Source organism: Pundamilia nyererei, unplaced genomic scaffold (genome assembly GCF_000239375.1).
Source record: "Pundamilia nyererei isolate P.nyererei 1_Seehausen unplaced genomic scaffold, PunNye1.0 scaffold00016, whole genome shotgun sequence".
Classification (NCBI taxonomy): Eukaryota; Metazoa; Chordata; class Actinopteri; order Cichliformes; family Cichlidae; genus Pundamilia; species Pundamilia nyererei.
Window position 1 is genome coordinate 2,804,808 of NW_005187417.1, and position 24,518 is coordinate 2,829,325.

Sequence of the window (24,518 nt, forward strand, 5' to 3'; positions counted from 1 at the left end):
ATATTTGTGCAGACCAACAAACTGCCCAAATTTCTGTTGGTCACACTTCCTAATGATAATTTGTTTGTTTTGTTCGTTTGTTTTGTTAATTTATTTCAAACATGTGAACAATATACAGGTACATTTAGTGAAAAATATTTAATCAAGTGCATTTGCTAAGTGGAACCGGGCTGCCACTTACCTTCTTCAATCCTGTTGAAGCTGTAAGGGTGCACTTAGTTTAGGGCTGCACAGAGTCCTGTGAACTTCATTTTCACATGAAAGCATGTGAAAATGAATGCTTACACTTTGACCTTTTAATACATTTATAATAATGTGTTGAATCTACCTCTAAGACATTCCAACTGTGTGTGTGGTGGTGTTGATCAAGTGGGACAAAGGTAAAGGTGCTGCTAAGACCGTCCGTCCTGCTGTTTCTTTTTGCAAAGATAAAACCACTACTACATAATAACCCCTGACTTCATAAAAAAGGAAAAGACTTGCATTTGCACTTTTGAATCAATGATTGGGTCGCTCAGTAGGTTATAATGAACTTGTGTTGAAATTAGGTGGAATTCAAAATGGTATCAGTCTGAAAAGGCCTCTTGAGTTCATTAATTTTATCAATTTAATTTAGACACCAAGGGACACTTTTTAAAGGCCACTGGATGACCAGATTTAAACAAAAACAAAGTGCATTTATATTTGATGTCCGGTGCTGTGGTAACAGTTACTCTGTGACAAGTGACTTGGCTTCTTCTCAAAAGCCCAAAAGGTTTTTTAATGTGTTTGAAGTTATTGAGGAAGACGGAGGATGGCTTTACCGACAACAGGAAGGAAACAAAGGCAGAGAGACTGGGTCACCTAGATGGAAATGAGACCGTGGACACGGTTGTTTCAGATGCTGCAATAGCAGAACATACGCCGTCGCCTCACAGTAACAAGTTTTTGGGTTCAGATCTGCTGGTCGGTGTCTTTCTGTGTGACGTTTATGTTCTTCTTGTTCCGGCTGAAGTCCAAAGACATCCCTGTTAGGTAGCCTGGGGATTCTAAACTGGCCGGGCAGGTGAGGTAAATAAGGTGCTCTATTGAATGCATAGGTTTTGAGTGGTCAACCCTATTTTTAAAAAACCTTTATAAAATGTAAAATCTTATTCCAGAAAGAAACCAGGAAATATGATTTTCAAATCAAGGTAGAGTATCTCAAATTTGTGACTCTTAAGGAGTTCTTGATCCTTGCACCATGTCATTTCCTGTGTCTTTCCCCTCATTTCCTGTCAACCAACTTTTGTGCTTTTTGCAATTTCATATCTCAATAAAAAATCTCCTTCTGAGCTCATATATTAATATTACAACATAACTCTATGAGCTAGCTTTATACCATTACTGTAAACAATATTTATGTGACCAAATTTGTGGTAGAAAGCTTTTAAAAGCTGTCGTGCATGATATTTATTTTCAAGACTTTTTCCTACATTGACACTTTAACACCTTGCACTTTTAAACCTTTCTACAACTCAGAGTGAGTCATGTATGTGCTGGGAAATAATACAACAGGTAGGCGGGGGGACAAACAGACAGAGCGAGTGAGAGAGAGAGAGGGAGAGAGGAAGTGGTGAGGATGCTCTACAGTCGCTGCAGCACTTGGCTCCTCATTTCACCACAGTCAGCCTAAGAGCTGATATCACACAGTATTTCTCTGTCACTGCCTTTTCCCAGACACGCATTGGCCAGTTTCTTCACAGCACCATGCCGATCAAGGTGAGTGAGAATCTCTTCTTTTTTCCGCCTCTCCACTTTGTGTTAAGGGGGGCAAGCGGTCAACTTTTCCATCTTAATCTGTGCCATCTTAGCTGTGAATGTGTCATTGTTTTAGCATGTGTGCCATTCGTGTGCCTCTTTAGAGGGAAGATATGCTGGCGATGGTATCACAAGAGGAAATCAGCTCCACTTCCTTTTCGTCAGAGAAAAATAAAATAAAATGTGCCATAGCCAGCTGGCGAGGAGTTGCCATCATTTGCATGCATGCAAAACAGCTGCCGTGTGTGTGCTGTGTGAGGAGGGTTCAGGTTTAAACATTCACATGAACTGACTGAGTTAAATATAGGCCTTCAGTGAAAGCACCCAGCTAAAAGTAGACATCAATTCAGAGGTCTTTTATAAAAAGCAGTGTAAAGGACCGGCATTGAGTTCCTGTTCGAAATGACAGAGTTGTAAAGAAGTGATCACTCAGATGTGTGTGAGTTTGGAGGATGTTAGCAATACTGCTGACGTTTGTTGCATCATAATGAAATGTGTTTCTAGTCTAGACTATATTGAGATGAGGGCCTGTGGGCTCCACTCAGGGTGGAATGTTTAATATTTTAATATAACTTTTATGGACAATATATGACAATACCAAAAGATCCATCTGTGCATGTTCAAGCAAGAATGTCATACTTAGTTATACAGTATAGTGTCATAAAGTGCTTTATAACCCAGTACATGGTATATAAATGAAGGACATAACAGCAGCACAACGTTTTAAGAAAGGAAAGAAACAACACTAAAATGTGAGATAGAATATTCCAGCTCAGCAGTAACAAATGCATCATCAGCATCAACAGTAGTAAGTTAGTGTAAAGTAGCTTGACTTATGCTAAATAATATTGTAATTTACAAAATGAGCCTCAAATTCCATAAAAAAAGAGACTGGAAACATGCTTATATTAATGGATCTTCTTTATATAAGCAGAGAAGTCGCCATCTTTGACTGTTAGAAAAAGAATCAGGTTTAAGACGTGATCACATTAGCTTTGCCTTTCAGCACTTTAAGGAACATTCAGCTTTTATATACAGTAAATGCGTCACTATTGGCCCCTTTTAAGCCATCCAGGCATGAATATAGAGATAACTCCTAAATGTAAATAAATACTTTTTTTGATGGACTGAATTGTCTTAACACTCCTTCAGTGGCTGTTTGGGTTGGCGATGACTTCCTGTACCAAAGCTGAGGAATTCAAATATCTTGGGCTCTCAATTGGCTCAATTTGGGCTCTCCCTTAGATATAGAGTTAGTAGCTGGGTCATTTCTGACAAGCTATGAGTGGAGCAACTAATCCTCCACATCGAAAAGAGCCAGCTCATTTGGTTCAGGTATCTGACTAGCATGACTCCTAGGTGAGGGGTTTTATGTCTTATCGGGAGCAAACCCAGTTGAGTTTGCATTGCATTACTAGCTTGGCCAAGCCTCAATGTCCCCTCTGAAGAGTTGGAGTAAAGTTGGAGTCAATATGTAAAGTGTTGCAAAACCAAACCAAAAATAATCTACCAAAGAGTTTATGTCCATACAATTAACCTCATTCACTGATCTGATCCACTAGGTCAGTTTTTAATAATCTTTAGCAAGGGTTTTATATCTATTCAGCTTCTAATTTAAACATGCAAAGGAGAGCTGCATGTGAGATCCTTGAAAAAACAAGTTTTGCTGTCACGACCCCCTGAAAAGACAGTTGCATTCTCTTAGAGACAGACCGCGAAACCACATCCTGAAACAGTGCTTAAATTAGACAGGGGCTTGTCTGCCAGGATAGAGTTTTCAAATTTGCTCATTAAACAAGATGATGTTACTAGAAGAAAAGTAACTTGTGTTTCCTTATGTTGGTTAAAATGCTGGTGCAGTTGCAAACTGAATCACAGAATACCTCCAGCTGATGCCTTTATGTACACACGTAAGTCAACTGTGTTAGTGTTAGTGCATCTGCCCATTTTCTGGCACAAATATAATGCAGCTGTAACCTATATGGACTTGTTGCCAGGTTTCCAGATTATAGATTTTGCTGATTAAAGGTGTATAATTTATTTGTTATACTTACGTAATGCTTGAATCTCCAATACTGCTTATGTGCAGATTAATTTTTTCAATTGTTTCCATATTTGTTTGTTTGAAGTTTAAGTGGTTGTGTATGTTTTGAATGCACATTTGCATGAAAATACGAGGTACTGAATATGTTGTAATTTAATTATAAACCTTCCTGGAGTTTCATCCATGATAAAGAATGATATAAATATGTGGTTATGGGGAATTGCTGAAGTTAATTTTCACAGTTTTAAAACTGCATATATTTTCACGAGGTTGAAAGTAACACCTCACAATACAGCCCTCAACTTTCCACATCATAGTCCTACAGTTATTTTCAGCATCTAAAATTAGAACTTATGCAGAGTACAAGAAGGGAGTTTTTTCAGGATATTTGAAAGAACGGCAGGGTTCAATATATCCAGTGGCACAATGGCTTAAGGCCAGAAAAAAAGTATGCAGGCAAATTGGTTGGACTTCTGTTCAAGCCAAAGAAGGTCACCTGTGAATTGTTTCACATTAAAATACCAATACATGTCCTTTATCACGCCACCTGTTTAGATAGTTTGAAACAGTCTTTTTAGTTATTCAAATCCACCAGTGGTTTGTTGTACTCGGTTATAGCGCAACTAAATTAAACAGAAAGCAAAGTGAAATCTGTCTGTGTTAAAAGAAGCTTTTAGATCTTTAGATTTTGCACAGATGTCTATGCTGCAAGCTGACAGCAACCACCCAGTCTCTTTTTAGCAGCAACACCACAGAAGGCAGTTCAGGTGAGTTTAAAGTGGGGTACATGATTTACTCTATTATATTTACTACAAAGCTTCAGATTTATGAAATTAAATTAGCAAATATATTTGGTGGTATATGAGGGGAAGGGAAAGCTTAATTTTAAAGTTTCTTACACTGGTAATTACACATGGGTGCAGGCTGTATTATAGAGTACCCCCTCTTGCCTTTTCACATTAATTACCCTTAGCTGGGGTTGTCTGTATTTTTTGTAATTTCAGGAGAATTACATTGGAAATAAACCATAATCTAAAGCCCATGCAATTGAAATGAACAGATCTTGGTATATGGCTTCATTTCGCTAATCACTGTGTCCTTTTTTGGAAGCTGATGATCACATAATCAGAAAAACACTGTGCACTGTTATAACACGGGGGGATTGAACATGTAACAGTTCCCAATCCTTCTTAATTGGGATCAAGCGTTGTTGTGAAGTATTCTGGAGTTAAAAGACTAACACATTCACCAAAAGGTCCTCAGAGTCCAGAAGTACCCCAGACAGAAAGATTATTGAAAGCCCAGGATATACTGTAAGTCACAGGAACAACTAGACAAGACTGATTGGGAAGCTTTTCACTAGCGTGTGTGCGCTTTGCATTGACATTCATGCAAATGCAACACATTGTGTAACTCCTTTTTTCTTTACATCATCCACAGGAGCAGCCTACCTGGAAAATGCACTTTCTGTAAATTGTTTTGTTTGTGCATTTACCACTGAGGGGAAAAAAGGAACTCGGGCAGAATCAAAGTTGGAGGAAGGACAGCCGAGCTTCCCTCTAGTCCAGTTCTCTCTGTCCAAAAGATGTCAGCATCCCCTGCCAGCACCCTAGGAAGGGGAACCAAAACCTCTAAAGCGTCAAAAGATCATAAAAAGGTGAGTGGATCATTTCAAGCAAGCAATGGAAAAATCTTCAGGTAGGAACAAAATTACTCCCACCCCAAGTCATTGCTGATGTCAAAACAGAAAATATCTGCGGTCAAACAGAACACTGAAACCAAAGGTTGTTTTTTTTATTTGAGAGTCTAAATGTGAAACTTATTATTTTCTTTCCTGAGCTGTTTATTTTAATTATTGACTACCATGATCTTGGGAAAAATAATTAGTAGCTTAAAGGGGTCATAAAAATTCAAAAAGTCATACAGAAAGTCATGTGCAATATTACTTTAAGTCAAATGAAGTGCAATAACGTGACTGCAGCTACTCTTTCATCAGCTGTGTTATGTAACAGAGCTGCTCTGTGAGGTAGGGAACAAGTGGTGGGAAAATGGTGTGATTAGGCTGATCGGCTTCACACTCTGGCTCGCAGGAAAAAGCTCTAAATAAGTTCTAAAGTAAAATGTCTGCTTTTCTTTTAATTGGAAAAATTAATTTACAGGTATTAAGGCTTCGTTTAGTATTTGAGGTTGTCCTGAAGTGCCGGGAGCCTGTTCCAGACTTGCAATATAATCAAAGCAGTTTATTTTAAATGATTTGTTTATTTTAATTATTTTCTGATATAAATGAAGACAATTGTTTTAGTCACACTATATCGTTACATTTGGTCCACAATGAAATGCTGTGACTTACTGTAACACACTATGGCGTTTAACTGTGCCCATAATACAGCCTCACAGAGCACCAGGTGTCACTTTGAAAAAAATCCAGAATGAGCCCCTGTTAAAAACAACAGACATATTTTGTATCTGTTTGGTATCTTTGTATCCATACACAGAATCTTACCAAAACAAAAACAAAAAGAAATGCTGACCATTAAAATCTGTAGGGATGATTATAATTTTGCATTTAGCACAATTTTATCATTGAAGACTGTACTTTATCACAGGCAGTATAAAAGATGGCCATAACACCCATGGCATCACCCATTGTTTTAGGTTTCTGCAGTTCTGAAGCCCCAGTGTTAGAATTTTAGGCCATATGTTTTGTTTTTCAGTATTAAGTGACCATAAGTGACAATGGGAATGCTAACTTTTGGAGTACCAATTGTATTCTCATTGGCTAATCACTTGTTAGCTACATCCATGTTTTATGCTCTCTATGCATGCAACACACAGATACACATGCAGGCTAATAACAGGGATACGTAACAGAGTAACAAAATACTGGAATGTTTCTTATCAAAATTAAAGCAATAGATTCTTGGAAAGTTCAAAGAGGAGATAATAACAGTGAGCTCCATGTTAGCAGAGGAGAGGCCTAGCTACCTGAATAGGGAGATCTGTCAGGGAGATCAGAGAATAAAAATAACTCCCTCATAAAGGACAAAATATTTTTTGTGGCACCAGGTGATAAATCTGTCTTTTATTGCTGTAAACTTGTACATTTTGAGAAGAGAGCCAACCTGAAGTGATCACTAGAGAAACTACAGTTTCTGGTTCTTCAGTGTTAGCTAAATTTTATAGTTTGCTGTTTGTGCTTCACATGCTTCCTACATCAAAAAGCTTCAGCTTACTATCCTCTTTGTATATTAACACGATATCTAAAAATGATATAAATAAGACCATTAATGCTGATGAACCCTGAAAGCAAGAAAATGTGCAACTAAGTGCCACAAAAAAAATTCCTAATTCTAGGATGTCTAATTTGTTTGTTAGCCTACACCAGCTGCACTCAAAGGCGCCATCCAGCTGGGCATCGGTTATGCTGTGGGAAACCTCAGCTCGAAACCAGACAGAGATGTTCTCATGCAGGACTTTTCTGTGGTGGAGAGCGTCTTCCTGCCAAGGTACACTCACATTTGCACTGCAATCCTTTCAGAGAATGACCAATGCACATGCACAGGGATTTCCCCCCCATATATCTAGGATGTTTTCTATGCATGTTAGGTTTACTCTGAAATGTCAGGGAGTTTAATTTTATCACTACCTACCAAGGAACTGAATGCATTTTTGGGAGATTTGAGTAAGCTTTAAATCCCAGATTGGCCTCATTACATAGCACATCAAGTCACAATCCAAGTACTAAGCCTAAACCCCAAAATGAACCAAAACTATGTAAGTCAGCTAAGTGTGACAAGTGTGGGAGAAAGTGACGATGTCACTCTCTCCCAGCCTACAAAAAAAATAAGTTGACTACATATTACCAACGAAAGAAAGAAATGCAAATTATTATTATGAGAAATCTTACTCTAAGTTATTTAAACAAACACAGTGGCAGCCAACCTGTATTGCTGTTAAGAAAAGAGGGAAGTTACCTTTAGAAGTGTGCAAATAATCACTTGTGGGTTGACAGAAACCACATGTTTCAGCAACCCCATTATTTCTCAGTAGGCATTTTGCACTTGGTCACTAGAGGAAGATAATACTGCAGCTGTTTCTTTCCAGTAGTTCATTTCATGGATATCAGCTATCAGTAATTTTCAATAGTTACACCTGTGCATTTCTAACCATGACCTGTTACATGCTCATGTCACAGTGCTCCTAAAAGTTGCAAATAGCTAGACTAATGAATATTTTGTATGTGTTCCAGTGAGGGTAGCAACCTGACCCCGGCACATCACTTCCCAGATTTCCGTCTGAAAACATACGCCCCACTGGCTTTTCGCTACTTCAGAGAGCTCTTTGGCATCAAACCGGACGACTATCTGGTGAGGGTGGAGACCCAAATTCACATTCTGGCTCACGACAATGTGGTGTAAATTTCCCCTGAGTTGATTGCAAAACATTGTTCGGCTTAAACTGTTGCCTCACTTTGAATTTCAGTACTCCATATGCAATGAGCCGCTGATAGAGCTGTCCAACCCCGGTGCTAGCAGTTCCTGGTTTTACCTCACCAGCGATGATGAGTTCATCATCAAGACAGTGCAGCCTAAAGAGGCAGAGTTCCTGCAGAAGCTGCTTCCTGGTTACTACATGGTGAGCTACTAAATAAACTAGTCTTAGCACATTTGCATTAAAGCCATACAGCAACATATGTTTGCATTACTCAAAGCAAGGTAAAGGGCGGGAGGGGGGGGGGTATTCTGGCCACACATGAAGTATTGTGTAAGTGCAACATACAGTTCCATACTACTAGTAATTACTTAAGTTTTAACAGTTCGCTCAAGCTGCTTTATATGCTAATGAAAAACACTCAACATTATTAGCGAGAACCCCACCTATTAAAATTAATTGGTGAAAGTGGTGAGAAAGAACAACCTAGTTGACAGGAAGAAACACCCAGCAGAACCAAGTTCAGGGAGGTGCAGGAGTTAACAGATGGTCAGGATCACACAATCCATCCCTAATTATAATCTTTATTAGAAAAGAAGATTTCTGTCGGCTGAACCTAAAATGGAACTGCTGTGCACATGCATCAGCACATGGACATGACTAGCTAAAATGTTACTTTTGGGGAAAGGGAACTGATTACTATATCACCTTTTAATATGCCACTGATATGATCTACAGTTCCCAAAATTACCTGTTTACATGTGTATGTTCACATTTCTTCTCCGACCACTTATTTTGGACTAATTCCTATTTGAAAGTTGCAGTTTCAGTCTTTCTCTTCTTAAATTGACTTAAAATGGACAATAAAATGATTCATTTGGACCAATATTATCAGGGACATTTACTCCTTCTCTGTTTATCACTTTAAAAAACCCATCATCTTTGTTATTGTAGAATCTCAATCAGAACCCGAGGACGTTACTGCCCAAGTTCTACGGCCTCTACTGCATCCAGTGTGGAGGCATCACAGTTCGAATGGTGGTCATGAACAATGTGCTGCCGCGAGCCATGAAGATGCACTACAAGTACGACCTGAAGGGATCCTCGTACAAACGCCGTGCCTCACGCAAAGAGCGTTCCAAGCCCTCACCCACATTCAAAGACCTGGACTTCCAGGACATGCACGAGGGCCTGGTCTTTGACCCGGACACATATAGTGCCTTGATGAAAACCTTGCAGAGGGACTGTCGGGTATGTTTACATGAGGATGTTACATCCATTAGCAACTATGTGTTGCATTCAATAGATAAATATTGAATGGAACACCTTTAAGATGTGCATTTTTACTTGTCAGAAATATCAACCGCTAACATTTTTAAAGATCACAAGTCAAAAATGTACTTTTTTCATGATACTTGAAACAACATACCGGTAGTCTAATAACTGCAAACTTAGATCCATTTATTTTAATTAAAAAAAAGATTGCCTTAAGAGGGTTGCTAGCTCATCATTTGGGGACCATTAAAACCGTAACCCTTGTGTTGTCCTCGGGCAAAAAATGGTCCCTAGGTGAATGGCAAACAAGTATATGGGAATCCCGAGGACACCAAATCCAGCTAAACTGCTGGCTAGTGAAGTAGATTTAGTGTTTAGTGTAGCATGCCTTCAGCAATACATTCTCATCCTGAGGGCTCACATAATGCGGGGTTATCCGATGCTGCTTGCATCTCACTTTTATGAACATCGTGTGTGTCAGGATGGCAAAGTTGGGAGCTGAGTTGTAATGCTCCCATTTTAGAGACACTGGAAGTTTTTTAGTCAGGAGGCTATGCTTAACAGTCCGTTTATACCTTTTTATTTTGCTTTGTTTTTTGCACACTCGCTAATTAATTTTCTTTTGACGCGTTTTTTTTTTTTTTCTTAATTGTAGGAGTGTCCTGCTGTTTAGGCATGGCAGCAGGTTATTGTCTGTTGTAGGCGCTGCACTTTGCGGTTGTGCATTGTCGCAAGGGTATAACATCAAAGTTATGTGGGCTACAACTGCTGGTGTCTTTGCTCCTTTTAATCAAGTGAAACTGAGTCATTAAAAGCAGCCATTGTTTGTGTTTCTCGCGCCCTCTTTAATCTTTAATCTTTTTGTTTTTGCTTCCCACTCGTCCTCCCCTGTTGTTCACAATAACTTTTGAACTAATCATCATCCTACCTACATTTATCGCCCTTTTAACCTCACTGTTCACTGTCCAGTCAGACCTCTCATGTCATCAGTTGCAGATATTTTAACTGTTCCCAGAATTAGATCTAAGGGTGCCCAAGGTGCTTTCAGGTATTTGGAAAAACCTTTTTATGTACACATGCCTGCATTCAGTATGTTTTTGTTATTGGTTTTTGTTCTAATTTGTCTCGCTTTATTATAGTTTGCTGTTTTCACTGAGTTTGGCATTGTAAACCTACACTGGTTTTCATGTTCTCCTGTGCTGAGCACATTGAGTTTGCTTGTAATGAAATGTGCCATATAAATGAAAATGCCATTGCCATCATCATAGGGCGATGCACTGCTGGAGTTTCATGGGATTGCACAAACATGGGACCATAAATCCTACAATAGGCACTTAAAGGTGCTTGGTTGGGTTAATTACAACCACTTGGTTTGAGTTAGGATGATATCAGTGTTTGATTTACATTGCATGTACCTTGCTTGCAGCTCAGACATGCTAATAACTTTGACACAGTAAGAACATCCTGTTTTCATACATGAGCTTTTGACAGTGTTCAGAGATTCTGGTCGGTTGCACAACAGGTTGACATGTTGTGCAACAATAAGAGATGGTTTGTCTGACATGCTCAGAACTGATTTAGGCGATATGACACAAGACACCTGATGCTCACTAGCTGTGAATTATCTCGCGGGTTTAATAGGATCTTCCACAAAGCTTGTTCTTAAGAATTTGGAAGGTAAGTGTTGCCCAAATTTCGAATGCTTAGCTATACTCTCTAACAGGAAAGGTCCCAGAAAATCCCAGTTATTCCAGAGCTCCAAACTAAATGGTCATGAGGATAAAACTTTTATCAGAAAAACATCACTCACTTGGTTTTTATGCCAAAATAAACCCAAAATCCAGAGTTTATATTCAGCCAATGATAACTGCGCAATTCCCCTACTTTGATAACATCACACAGGCCAGCACCTGGAACTGTGTCCCTGTTTGTTATTCCCTGAGCTGTTTTGATGACTGCATTAGTGCATGCCTGTTGTTTCATTAGCGAGAAACAATAGTGGTCACTTGATGAAGGATTAGCGTGCAGCAGAGCGAAACACCTGACTAATGGTCAGGCGGAGCAGCTGGACGCTAAAGCGCAAACTGGATGTAATACGCTCATACTGGGCTGCTGTATACGACCTCAGTTAGTGCATTAGGTAACGCAGCACATTTTCAGGCCCTCTTTATTTACAAGAGGTACTTGGTGACATAAGTGCTTGGTCAGAGGGATTGAGGCTTATGCTTTACTGTATTTTTGCCTATAGATCCAGGGTTGATCTCTGGGAGTGGGACTTCCTTCAAAGTAAAACTTTTTATTCATTTATTTTTATAAAGAAAATTGAACTGTAGGTGATTTTTGTTTTATTTTATTACTCAAATTATTATATTGTTAAAACCACTGAGTAAAAAATGTGGACATATATCAAAAAGGTGATATAATAAACAAAATAATGACGGGAAATTCTCTATTGCCTTTGTTTGGTGATCTGAAACATTTAAGTGTGACAAACATATAGAAAAAATAGGAAATCAGAAAGGTGATTGCAGCTGATTGCTTGACAGATAAGCAAGCATTCATGCAGCTCTGTGGGGGTCCATGTCCGTATCAAGTAGCTTTCTTTAGCAGGCATGTCATTTGTAACCTCCACGTGGCTAACCTGTTAGCTCATAAATGCCAATAATGGAAGGGTTTAGGTATGAGGTCTAAGTAGGGAACAAATTAAAGTATTGACCTCTTTCTTTTTGGTAGATTAAACGTCAGAGGATCACCAGATCATTCTGAGGGATAAATAAATGTTTATTTGCTCAGACAAAATCTCATTAACGGTTGGCAAAATTTCCTGTTCAGCTCAGCTGTGGGATTCAAATGAAATATCTCTTTATTTGGGAATATAGAGAGATACTAGGCCTATGTAAGCAACTAGAAGCCTCGGACACACATAACCACAAAATGTCTAATACCGCAGGCTCTGTTCTGTAGGCTCGATTGACCCTTTTAGTGGTTCGTGTCTGTATTTCGTTACACGAGTTGCCTAAACAATGCCTGATGTGAACTTTACCTCATTGTAATGTTTTGATGATTTGATTTCAGCATGCCATAGCCACCATTACTTCATTCATTTTCCTCTACTGAAAATACAACACTAATTCAGATTTATTTAAATGAAGAGTAATGGATTATTTTAATCCCACAGCTGTTCTGTTAGCTTTGTTTATTTTTATAATGTAAATCTTTCATGGCCTACCGCATTCAAGGTCCACCAGAAGGTCTGTAGTGTGCAGGTCACACTGTGACATGCTTTTTGATGCTCTAAAGGTGGGCATTTCAGAATGGGAGTTTCTTTTAAACAATGCCACTGAAGTAGTTGCAGGTTGTTTGTTTGGCCAGAACCTTATAGTGTCCCTGTAAATCAGTGGGCTCTGGGGAACTTAGTGTCATGGTTTCAGACCTGATAGCCACTAGCATGTGTAGTATTTAAACAGTTAAAAGAATGGAAGGTTAAAATTTTTTAGCGCTGACAAACTAATTATTAAACATTAAAGAAAAATTTTTAATTTTCAAAGGGGGTTCTTAAAATTTGATTCCCTGAGTTCAGTTTTGGTCTCTTATCAGGTCCTGGAAAGCTTTAAGATCATGGACTACAGTCTCCTGCTGGGGATTCACGTTCTGGATAGGAAGCCGCTGAGCAGAGGAAGCAGATGTGACAGCAGGAGAGGACAGAAAGTCCTCTACTCCACCGCCCTCGAGTCCATCCAGGGGAATGTCAAGGACCCAGAACCAGTGGCAGATGATGACACGTAAGTGGACACTTTGGACTAAGCAGCACATATGATAGAGGAAACCTTTTTTAACATCTCACATCACAAGTTATTTTTATCTTAAAATAAGTATTACCATATACTTTATACATACTAGTTTGCACACAGTCAAATCTAATAAGAACGGTTTGCTTCATACTAAAACGCCTGTTTTTAGGTCTTGTTTCCCTTATTTTTCTAGTGGCTTTTTTTTAAAACCCCACTGCTCGCTGATCTGGTCAAAAATGTAGAAAAGCTGGACATTCAAAAGCATAATTTCATTTAAAAAACTGTAAAATTATCATAATTTTTTTTCCAGATTGGGTGGAATTCCTGCCAAACATAAAGACGAGAGTCTGCTCATCTTTTTAGGAATTATCGACATTCTTCAGTCTTACAGGTGAGCTCACAGCATTAACATGCACAAAAATAACATGCAGAAGACAAACTGTCTCATCATCCTTACTCAGCTGCACCTGGATCAACCATCCCCATGCAGCATTACAGAAACATTTGTAGACTTTTTTTTTTTCAAATTCATTAAAATAGGCAAAGACATGCGACTCTTTTTTTGTTTGTGACTCTTGTTTCCTTGGCATTATTATTAGTTTATATTTTATGATTCTCAGGTTTTCATCCTGTTTTCCTGCTTCAGAAACATTTAAATTAGTTTAAACACTCATTACTGGCTCAGTAAACACAGGCTATATTATTTGTTATTTATTATTTAAACCTGGAAAATCTACCAAAATGGGATCTGTCCCCATCTCTCATGGCAAGATTGACACAGTCATGGCTGTGAGGCACGGCTGCAGCTCAGGCTCAACTTGGCTGAGGTGGCCTTCCAAGTCCAAAACCCACAACTACATTAAAGAGATGCATTGCAGCAAAGCCATCAGAAGCATAGAAGGCATGTAAAAGCTGGATTTGCAACAAAAATGGATGAACGAATACCAACAGCTGTGACAGTAAATTGTGTTGAAAAGATATAATTTCAGGTAATACCACTTTGTACCACAAGATGGTGCAGTCAGGACAACCGTTATTCAACCAGGCAAGTCCTTAATAAAAGCACATTCTTATTTATAACTGCAGCCCCTAGAACAGGGGTGTCGAACTCCAGGCCTCGAGGGCCGGTGTCCTGCAGGTTTTAGATATCACCCTGGGTCAACACACCTCAATCAAATGATTAGTTCATTGACTCTGGAGAACTTCAAGACATGTTGAGGAGGTAATTTAGCCATTTAATTAATTGTTGGATCAAGGACACGTCTAAAACCTGCAGGACACCGGCCCTCAAGGCCTGGAGTTCGACACCTGTCCCCTAGGGGAAATAGAGGTATTTAAAAGGAAATCTAAAAAGCTAAACAGCTCACGTATATGTGAACATATATGGTTAACCACTGCCCCCTGGTGGTGAAAAGCAAGAACAAAAAAACAAAAATTTCAAGGCGGGCAGCACAACCTTGCTAACCACAGTGGCCACCTCCATTTTATTATATACAGTCTATGGTCGAGAGCAAGCATAAATATTTACACAAGTAAAAATGTTACATAATGAACTCATTTGATTTTCAATTTTTAATCATTTTCAGGTTCGTTAAGAAGGTGGAGCACTCCTGGAAGGCTCTTGTACATGACGGGGTCTGTAATACTTCTTACTTCTCCTTAACTCCAGGCTGTTTTATCCCTTATGTATGCAGCTGCTCACACGTGTGCCCTGTTTTCATTTCAGGACACAGTGTCAGTGCACAGGCCCAGTTTTTATGCAGACAGATTTCTGAAATTCATGGGCACGACTGTTTTCAAGAAGAGCCATCGTAAGTCATGCTAACCAACCTGCCACCATTCTGTTTCCTGCATAAACGCAGCTTTTGTTTTAAATTCTTTCTCTGTGTGTTTAAGCTTTAAGGGGAGCATCTTCAAAGAGGAAGAAGAACTCTCTTTATGCAAAGTCAGTCTCCCAGGAGATTCTGTCCCCGCTGAAGGAGATGAAGGAGGAGAAGAAAGCCCAAAGCATGGACAACCTGGATGGAAACTGTAAGCTGTTTCTTTTGTTTATGTTTGTTTTATTAGAAGCTTTGCTTGACTTGTTCGCTGACGGTGTGTTTGTTTTTAACAGTTTACAGTTCCTCCAAACAGCCGGATCTTCTACCTGAGTCTGCCGTTTCTTTAAAACTGAGCGGAAAAGAGGAAGAAGACTATGAAAACAGGTACTTCACATGTACTGCTTTCAGATCAAAGCCCAGTTTTCAGAAGAGAAGTTGAAAAGTTGATATTTTGATCTGATTCACACTGACACAGACATGAAAGTGTGTAACCATTGAGATTATTTTTGTGGACATTGTTTAACTTGCACATATTTGAAGCCTTGAAATTTGGCCGTTGCCATGTTGTTGGAGCCATAAAGGACCATATTTGGATGACAGGGTGGCGAACTATGTTATCAGGAAGCTGCTGAAAAAGGCTTTAGTGTATGGGGATCAACTTCCTTATGGAGCCAGCAATGAAGTGGCCATTTGAGGAATTGTGTGTTTTTAGGAGTTGCAGTTCATTTTCAGCTCTAAAGTTTGCTTCTTGTGGCTTGTGAGCTGCAGTTTTTTTCCCCTGCCACTGATGAAATGTTCCAAATAACTGTGTTTTTACTGTTTCCTAAAGAGCTAAAGCTACATCTTTCTTTTGATATTCAACAATATATTCTGAGAGGATGCTGAACGATGAATGATGATGTAGACATTAACTCGGCTCATACACAACAGTAAATTGTATTTCTATGTTGCAGTGAAGACCGACGAGCCTCCAGTTCAACGATTGCTCTGGACGATCCACTGCCGTCCCTCAGCAGAAGCCAATCTGACTCTGAACTGGATGTCTACTTGGTAAGCCATGTAATTTCAATTGCAGAGTCTTAATGGGTTCTGTAATGCTATAGCTTATCGTTAGAATACAAGCAACCCAGGCCCAGCACCGAAGACCAGTAAGCATTTAACAAGCAATCCAGTCGGAGCCCTGCTGAATGAGGCTCAGACTGGCTCCTGAAAAGAAAGTGAACAAGATTATTTTTCAAGCTGAAGCTTTAACATCCATCTGTGGTTGTACACCCCTCACTCAGTACAGCATCAAACTGAATTATTTAGCTAGAGAACAGATCTCAGGCTACATTCACTTGTCACACAAGGGGGAGGAGGGGAAAAATATTCAGGGAGGTCAAGCTCAGATGTTTCTATGTCCAGAAACGACAGTTTAAATGTTATCAGCCCATTGAATTGTTTGAATAGTTCCATTCGTGTCACCTCATCTGTTTCATTCAGTCTTAGAAACAGAAAGTATACATCTGGTGGTCATGCCAAGAAGTGACTGTAAAATCTCCAATTGCAGATACCGTAGCAATTAAGTTATGCTTTTGGTGCCTAAAATAAACGACCTGCTTAGGTTTATTTTATTTTGGGGTTTACATCCAACCAAACAGCTCATAAAAATCGCTTTGTGCATAAAAGCTCCAAACCTTTCGATATATTCTCACATCCATATGGAGTCACTTGCAACATTGTTTGTTTGGCACACGTCTTTCAAGACATTGCTTTACCAAAGACCATGAAAGATAAAGCCACCAACACCCACAAACCCACCCATATTTTAACCATGCATTTTGAAGCTTTCATACTAGTGTTTTGGTTGCAACCATGTAGAGCCATTTTGGAGTCAGGTGGTTGGAGCACTACATAATCAGGTGCCAAGTATGGCTGGCAAGCCGATAAACTGTAGATTCAGTTCAGTGCAGTGCAATTCAGTTTTATTATATATATATAAAGCAACAAAGCGCACCAACAGTCACCTAAAGGCGCTTTATTAAACACCAACAAGCAAACAACCCAATTTGATCCAGCACGTGGAGAAAGTGGGAAGCAAAAACTCCATCTGTACTACAAGAAATCTCCAACAGAACCAGGCTCAGGGAGGGGCGGCCACCTGCTGCAACCGGTTGGAGATGAGTGGAGGAAGAGAGGACAAAAGACACTGTGGATGTATACGTCTAAAGCACAGTCTCATATCTCCTCCAAGAGACAGAATAATATAAAACTCATGTAAAACCTTCTTGGATGACCCTTCCTTCACAGGAAGTTCCATTATTTGTCACATAATATCATTTTAAAAAGTATCCAAAAGTTCATATATGTTCTAGAGGTGTGTGCTTTAAACATGAAAGTCTTTGGGGACTTGCTCACTTTTAGAGTCAACCTCTACTGGCCATGTTTGTGAAAAATCCCAATTAAATGAGGTGATCTCTGAGTAGACTTTGTAGGATGCCACCTTTTGGCCGTTTAGTGGGCTCATAATGTTTGAATGGATGCCTGAAACTATAGGCTTCAACTAGGGCTCATTAAGGGGCTCATTAAAACCCATTAAGACTACCTTATAAGACAAAGTCATGACAACAAGATCAACTCTGTTGTTGAGATATTATATTTAGTCCTCATAAAATTACATAAAAGAAGCCATAGTTAGTTGTTCTGCTGTATTTAGGAACACTGTGCACAATGAACTCAGGGGTCACTGGGTATCTCTGCATTTTCAGCCTCACACAGTCTCACCCAGGCGACCCAGCTGGAGCTGATCAGTCGTCAATAAAGTGTAAGCAGCAAATTACACCGATAATACTTTCTTTTAATTTGTACTGATCCTGTGATTGTGGCAAGAAGATGTGGAGGCTCTCATGATGTCGTATTTTAGCCCCGATAAAGGCGCTCCATGAACAGAATAGAATCACGTAGTGATTCATGACCATAACAAACTGACCTTTATTCATAAGATGTTACTACCTAATACATGCTAACATTTTCTTGCTCAACACTCACATGCAATTTATCTCATCTTCTTGGAACTCTCTTCTTTGATGGTGATAGCCCTGGGGTCCTGAAGCCCCCTCTGACGTCCACTCTGTGTGACTCAGCTGAGTCCAGTTCCCTCCTCCCTGCCCCTCGGTCCTTGTGTCAGCCTAAGAAACCTTCATGTATTCTTTTTTTTCTACAGCACTTCTCTTACATAACCACAAAATCCTCATTCAGGCTTATATGAAGCCGTTCTTCAGTCTACATTAAGCGGTCCCACTCAGGCTCTGCAGGAAGCCCGCAGACGTCCGAGTTAATCTGATCTCAAAGCCTCTGACATTAAGAGTGGGACTCAGAAACACTGAAAATACTGTAGGTTAAAAAAAAAAGGAAATCTGAGCCATGAACCTATCTGTCTCCTCAAGTAAAATTAAGTAAAATAAATGTTTTGGCTTGGGTGGATGAAAAGCATGCTCCCAGCTGTTACCCTTAACCTCCTAAAAAAAAAAAGAAAAAAGGCCTGACTTCAAAGACAATGGGTTTTTTACTGTGGGAATGCAGTAAAGACTCTGCACTCAACACATCAGTTCAAGCATGACAGAAATAAATGCAGCCTGACAGCTTCACTTTGATGGACGACCTCATCCTCTGTGGCAAAAATCCTGCTCACTGGAGGGTTGAATAAAATATACTATACAGCCAAAAGTATTCACTCATCCATCCAAATCATTGAATTCAGATGTTCCATTCACTTCCATAACCACATGGTGTAATAAAATTAAGCACCTGACTTCAGACTGCTTCTACAAACACTTGTGAAAGAATGGGTCGCTCTCAGGAGCTCAGTGAATTCCAGCATAGTACTGTGATAGGATATCACCTGTGCAACAAGTCCAGTCAGGAAATTTCCCTCGCTACTAAATACTCCACAATCAACTGTTAGCAAAAGCATTTGGGAATGACAGCAACTCAGCCACAAAGTGGTACGTCAGGTAAAATCACAGAGCGGGTCAGTGGACGCTGAGGCGCATAGTGCACAGGGGTCAACAGTTTTCTACAGAGTTAATCACCACAGACCTCCAAACGTCATGTGGCCTTCAGATTAGCTTAGGAACACGCCACAGAGAGCTTCATGGAATGGGTGTCAATGGCTGAGCAGCTGCATGCAAGCCTTACATGACCAAGTGTAATGCAAAACGTTGGTATAAAGCACGCCCCCACTGGACACTAGAGCAGTGGAGACTTCTAGTGACAAACTACTTCTCCATCTGGCAATTCAATGGATAAGTCTGGGTTTGGTGGTTGGCAGGAGAACAGTACTTGTCTGACTGCACTGTGCCACGTGTAAAGTTTGGTGGAGGGGGGATTATAATGTGGGGTTGTTTTCCAGAAGTTGGGTTTTACCCCTTTGCTCCAGTGTAAGGAACTTTTAATGCTTCGGCATACTGAGACACTTTGGAAAATTTCATCTCCCAACTTTGTGGGAGCAGTTTGGGGACGCCCCCTTCTTGTTCCAACATGACTGCACACCAGAGCAGGTCCATAAAGACATCGACGGGTGAGTCTGGTGTTGAAAAACTTGACTGGCCTGCACAGAGTCCTGACCTCAACCTGAAGCAAGACCTTTGGGATGAATTAGTACAGAGACTGATTGGGATGTCACCCAAATTCATATCCGTGTGATGGCAGATGAGCAAATACTTTTGGCAATAGAGCGTACATAAGAAAATATAAAAGATGCCAGGATGTTTTTGAAAACTGCTCTTTTTTTTTTTTACTTAACACACCCAAGACTGCACAGATGTGTCTGTTGTCACCTGAAGGCAATTAAAATCTTCTCTTCTTGATTTCTAGTGAGGAGAAACAAGGTTATTGCTCCTTTCCAACCACCTGCACTTGTGAACTTTGAAACACCAACCGCAGTCCAACAACATGAAGGCATCAGGACTTCAGCAAACATGGCACAAACTACAAGAAGTAGCCTGTTCTTCTCATTTTCTCCACTGTGAGCATCACTATGATCCTTGTAGAAGCGTAATGCAGTCACTCGAGAAAAAAAAGTCCCGTGTTTCAATCTCAGAAAAAATCTGCTCTGTTTTTCCAAAATAATGAGATGCCTCCTCCATGAATGTGGGAATGTTCTTCCTGCTTGCGCCGAGTAGGGCTTGTTACTTCTGCTGCCAGTTTTTAATCCATCTGTACTTCCATTGACTCCCAAATCTTCTAACAGCTTTTTACTTTTACTCTCTACACTTTAACCACTTTCTATACTTTACATTTAATAATCGTACTTTAGTTTTAAAACATTTGAGGTGTGTTATTATTTCACTGTGCACCTTCCAGACATCATAGCAATATGAATGTATATGTAGGGAATGATAACACATAAAAGACAGTCCCACTGGTGTATCTGTCAACTGATATGCAAGGTGTAGAGTTGAAAGATGCAAAAACACACAAAAAAAAACCCACACATGCAGGGAAGATGAGTGTGAAGCAAAGACAGAGAAAAGTACAGCTCGTGATGTCATCACATGAAATCAAGACACTGCTGTTAGCATTGCACAAAAATAGCTAGTGAAAAAAGAAATACTTTTTATTTTCGAGTCCAAACTTTTGACTGGTTCTATAAAAATTAAACTGGACTAATCTAATTCAGGAAAACAGAGCAGTTTTTTTATTACATGTTTTTGGAATTTCTAAGATAAGTATCCAAATTAATAATTCAGAAAAATATTTTTAATTTCAAGAAAAGTTATATAAGAATTATTGCATGTACATCTTGTTCATTTAAAAAAATGGCTGCATTTGTTCTTGAAAAAAAGTGCATTAGGCTCTGTTGTTCCTCTTTCTTTTAATGTTAGGTGAAACTCGACTTTCCAAATCAATGGAAACACCTCTACAACTAGCAGATATGTTAATGTGTTAATTTGTATTAGTAGCACTGAACTACTGTGCTGACGTGCAGTAAAACACTACAAAGCTGCTTCTTTGCCTGTTATCGTTTACACTGCTGCTAGTAAATCCTTGTGTTTCTTTGCTGATATTTCTGATTTTCTGTAAATGTTTAAATTTCTCAGTGGCTGGTTCCATGAGGAAGTAAACATCAGCTCATCAGCTTCAGAAATAGATCAGTGCTCGTTTGTCTTGTATTTACGTAGAGCTATGTTCAAAGATCATTCAGGTTTTTCAGATGTATGTGTGAAAATCCACATTAGTTGTTCAGTTCAGTTCATTTTTTATTTCAAACATATACATTCACCAACATATCACAACACCAGTGTACAACAACAACAGCTGTTGTACATTCACTCACATTTGCATGAGTAGCGCCCTGTTTTAACCCCGAAGAACATTACAAAATTACATGATTAAAAAATGAATAAAAAGACAAATTCATTAGATGAACTGAATTTTCAGACAAACTTCCCATTCATAATGACTACTTTGCAACGTACCACAATAGCTTACTAAAATTAGCACTCACGGAGCTGCTGGCATGGCTCTTACACCTGTTTAAACATGCAGAAGATTTTCTGCTACGTAAGACTACGTAAGATTTTCTTCTACGTCATTTCACAAAGGTCAACTTTCATGCTATAATGATGTTTGAACACGTGACAATTTAAAGGAAAGAACTGGACCCTTGCCCTCTGCAGTAAAGCAACACGGTCGGTGTTGTGGTTTCACTCCATTTGTCACGATGCTGTGGCTCTGGGTTATCACCTCTGTCCTCTGATGAAATGTTTCTTTGCTAATAAGAGTTCAAAGAATGATAAAAAGAGTGAACATTTTGTGAAATGTATGACATTGCCTTTCAAACCCAACTGAACACCTACTGTAGAAGATTTTGTGTTTTAGTTTTATCCCCTGTTGATGGACTGGGGCTCTAACGCTTTGTGAACCTAAGTGCTTAAGAAGATAAATGGATGGTGGATCCCTTCCACCAAAGTTTCTGAGACTACCCACCTTTTCTTTTTCTTCTAACATTTCTTAAAATCTAAATCAATACAAGATGATATAATAATAATAATAATAATAATAATAATGTTGGTAAAACTAGACAAGGTGATATTCTGTTTATAGTGTGTCATACCTCATTACACCCATTTTATCTGCACTGGCGTTTCATAAAACTATATCCTGTTACAAACTGTGTAGTCCTCTGTAGTAAAAAGACACCATAGTGTGTCCCATGTATATACTGTCTTCTTATCTTCCACATGCCTTAAAAACTTTAAAAATCAGTGCTTTAAGATGCTTTGTAGGCCTATAATTGTACTATAGCAATACTTTACACTTGTATCAGGGAAATAAATTATTTCAATATCTTTACTTTGATCTGTGTGTTCGTTTTTTGCTTCAAAATTATGTTGCTTTAATATAAAATAGAGGGCAGTATCCATGGCTTCTGTTGATTAACCCATATTTTTATGTGTTGTTTAGTGGTGAGGGTGTGGTGTTTATTTCCCCTTTTCACTGAGTCAAGTTTCAGTCTTCTGATGATGTCTAACTGCTGATTGTCAACAGCTTGTTCATTGTTTTTCTGTTTACATAGAGACTCTATTCAGGGCAGAGGGTCTGACCAGAGCAGGTTAAACCGGTCACACGAGTTTTATATCACCACACATTCACCGCACGAGTAGTAACAATAGGAGTGTTGGCAGCAACAGCCTGAATCACTAACAGATTTTACATCAGTGCTCACTGTGGCTCCATACTCGGAGGAAGACAGTGAAAGGTAAAGTGAAAAGTGATCCTTGGTAGTGGTAGTATCACGGTCAGGGCCTGTTTTGCTGCATCTGAAGCAGGGCAGTTACATTTCTTTAGTGTTTGATCACCAAAAATGAAACCTCATTTAAAATGTGACAAATGTAGACAGATGTATGTGTGTTTGGCTGCTGGCTAACACGTGATTTTAGGCATGTAGACATGATCAAGACGTCTTGCTAAAGTTCAATGTGAGCATCAGAATGGAGAAGAGATTCATGTTACTTTAAACATCACATGTTAGTTAATGCCAGGCAGGCTCATCTGAGTATTTCATAAAATGCAGATCTAGTGGGATTTCCCACCACAACCATCTCTGGGGTTTATAGAGAGTTATCAGAAAAAGAGAAAATACCCAGTGAGCTGCAGTTGAATGCCAAATCCATCCCATAGCTGGTTTCTTGGACATGACGAATCATGGTATCATGTCAATATGGACGAAACTCTCTGAGGACCTATCAAATGCTTCCAGCACCTTATTGTGTCATTGTGGTGTTTTAAAATGCTGTTTGAGCAGACTGGCTTCTGGGTCCAATAAAGCATAAACAAATTAAGGTATATGCATTTGAGTATGTTAAACTGTACTAGGGAAATGTGATAGATATAGTACCGTCTCACTGTCTTTAACAGCTGCTGACAGATAAACCATTCATAACCTCTTACTTCCTTCCTTCAGTTTTCTTTCACTCCTTCTCCTAACATTTCCCTCCTTATGGTAAATGGACTGGTTCATATATAGCACTTTGCTATTCTGAGTACCCATTTACACACATTCACACAAACACTTTTTTCTATGCTGTGATTTCTATCTAACATTCACACGTATGCTAACGTGGGGTCAGTATCTTGCCTATAAGGTTATTTGGCATGCTGACTGGAGCAGACTGGGATCAAAACACCAACCTTCTGGTTAGTAGGTGACCTGCTTTACCACCTGAGCACCCCTGTGTAGGCCTGCACAGTATATTTATTTATTATCCAGACAGTCCGAAACATGAGAAATTTTGACTGGCTCTACAAGACACTTTTCTAAAATCTGCCTTTTATTCAATGCATATGAAGGGAATGCGTTTTTATTATAGTCAGAAGGAGAAGGTTGATCATATTCACCAGGAGAAATTACCAAGAATTACAAGATTTGCAGATTTTGGTGCCTATGATAGAAACTACCACAAAGAAAGTGAAGCAACAGTGAATACATACTGTTTTTAATGTCAAAACCTGTTACCAGACATAACAGCAGCTGAAATAACAGTGAAATAAAAGAATATAGGAGTATAGAAAGACTTTCACATGTGGCCACAAGAACAAACTTATGCTTCCATTTATCCTTATTATGTTTACTTAGCAAAAGAGCAGGAAATGTGATATATTAGTCCTGTAACATGCTCAGTTTAATTTATTCTTAAATTCTAAAATGGATATGAAAATGTAACACTACCACCTGGCATTGTCCCACACAGACACACTGATGCACTGCATATTAGCAGTCAACTAGATTAAACAAATTAGCTTGCTAAACCATGGTTTCATTTCAGTTACCCAACCGATTTATTCCAATTTCATTATAACAATCCAACTTGTTTGAAATTTAAAAAAAATGCAAAC

The 24,518-nt window shown here is 39.2% G+C and overlaps 1 protein-coding gene across 2 annotated transcripts; it reads left to right on the forward strand.

Moving 5' to 3' along the window:
• Positions 1 to 1,650: 1,650 nt before the first annotated feature.
• Positions 1,651 to 22,475, forward strand: pip5k1ba (phosphatidylinositol-4-phosphate 5-kinase, type I, beta a). 2 transcript variants are annotated; one of them, XM_005725558.1, is made up of 14 exons: positions 1,651 to 1,740; positions 5,264 to 5,480; positions 7,199 to 7,329; positions 8,073 to 8,190; positions 8,306 to 8,458; positions 9,209 to 9,505; positions 13,127 to 13,311; positions 13,631 to 13,711; positions 14,907 to 14,955; positions 15,047 to 15,131; positions 15,217 to 15,351; positions 15,434 to 15,524; positions 16,094 to 16,190; positions 19,995 to 22,475. In XM_005725558.1, the coding sequence occupies exons 2-14, from the start codon at positions 5,409 to 5,411 to the stop codon at positions 19,995 to 19,997; spliced, it is 1,497 nt and encodes a 498-aa protein (XP_005725615.1). In that variant the 5' UTR covers positions 1,651 to 1,740; positions 5,264 to 5,408; the 3' UTR covers positions 19,998 to 22,475. The 2 variants fall into 2 exon arrangements, with proteins under 2 accessions (XP_005725615.1, XP_005725614.1); XM_005725557.1 differs by lacking the exon at positions 1,651 to 1,740 and adding an exon at positions 5,078 to 5,136.
• The last annotated feature ends 2,043 nt before the right edge of the window (positions 22,476 to 24,518 follow it).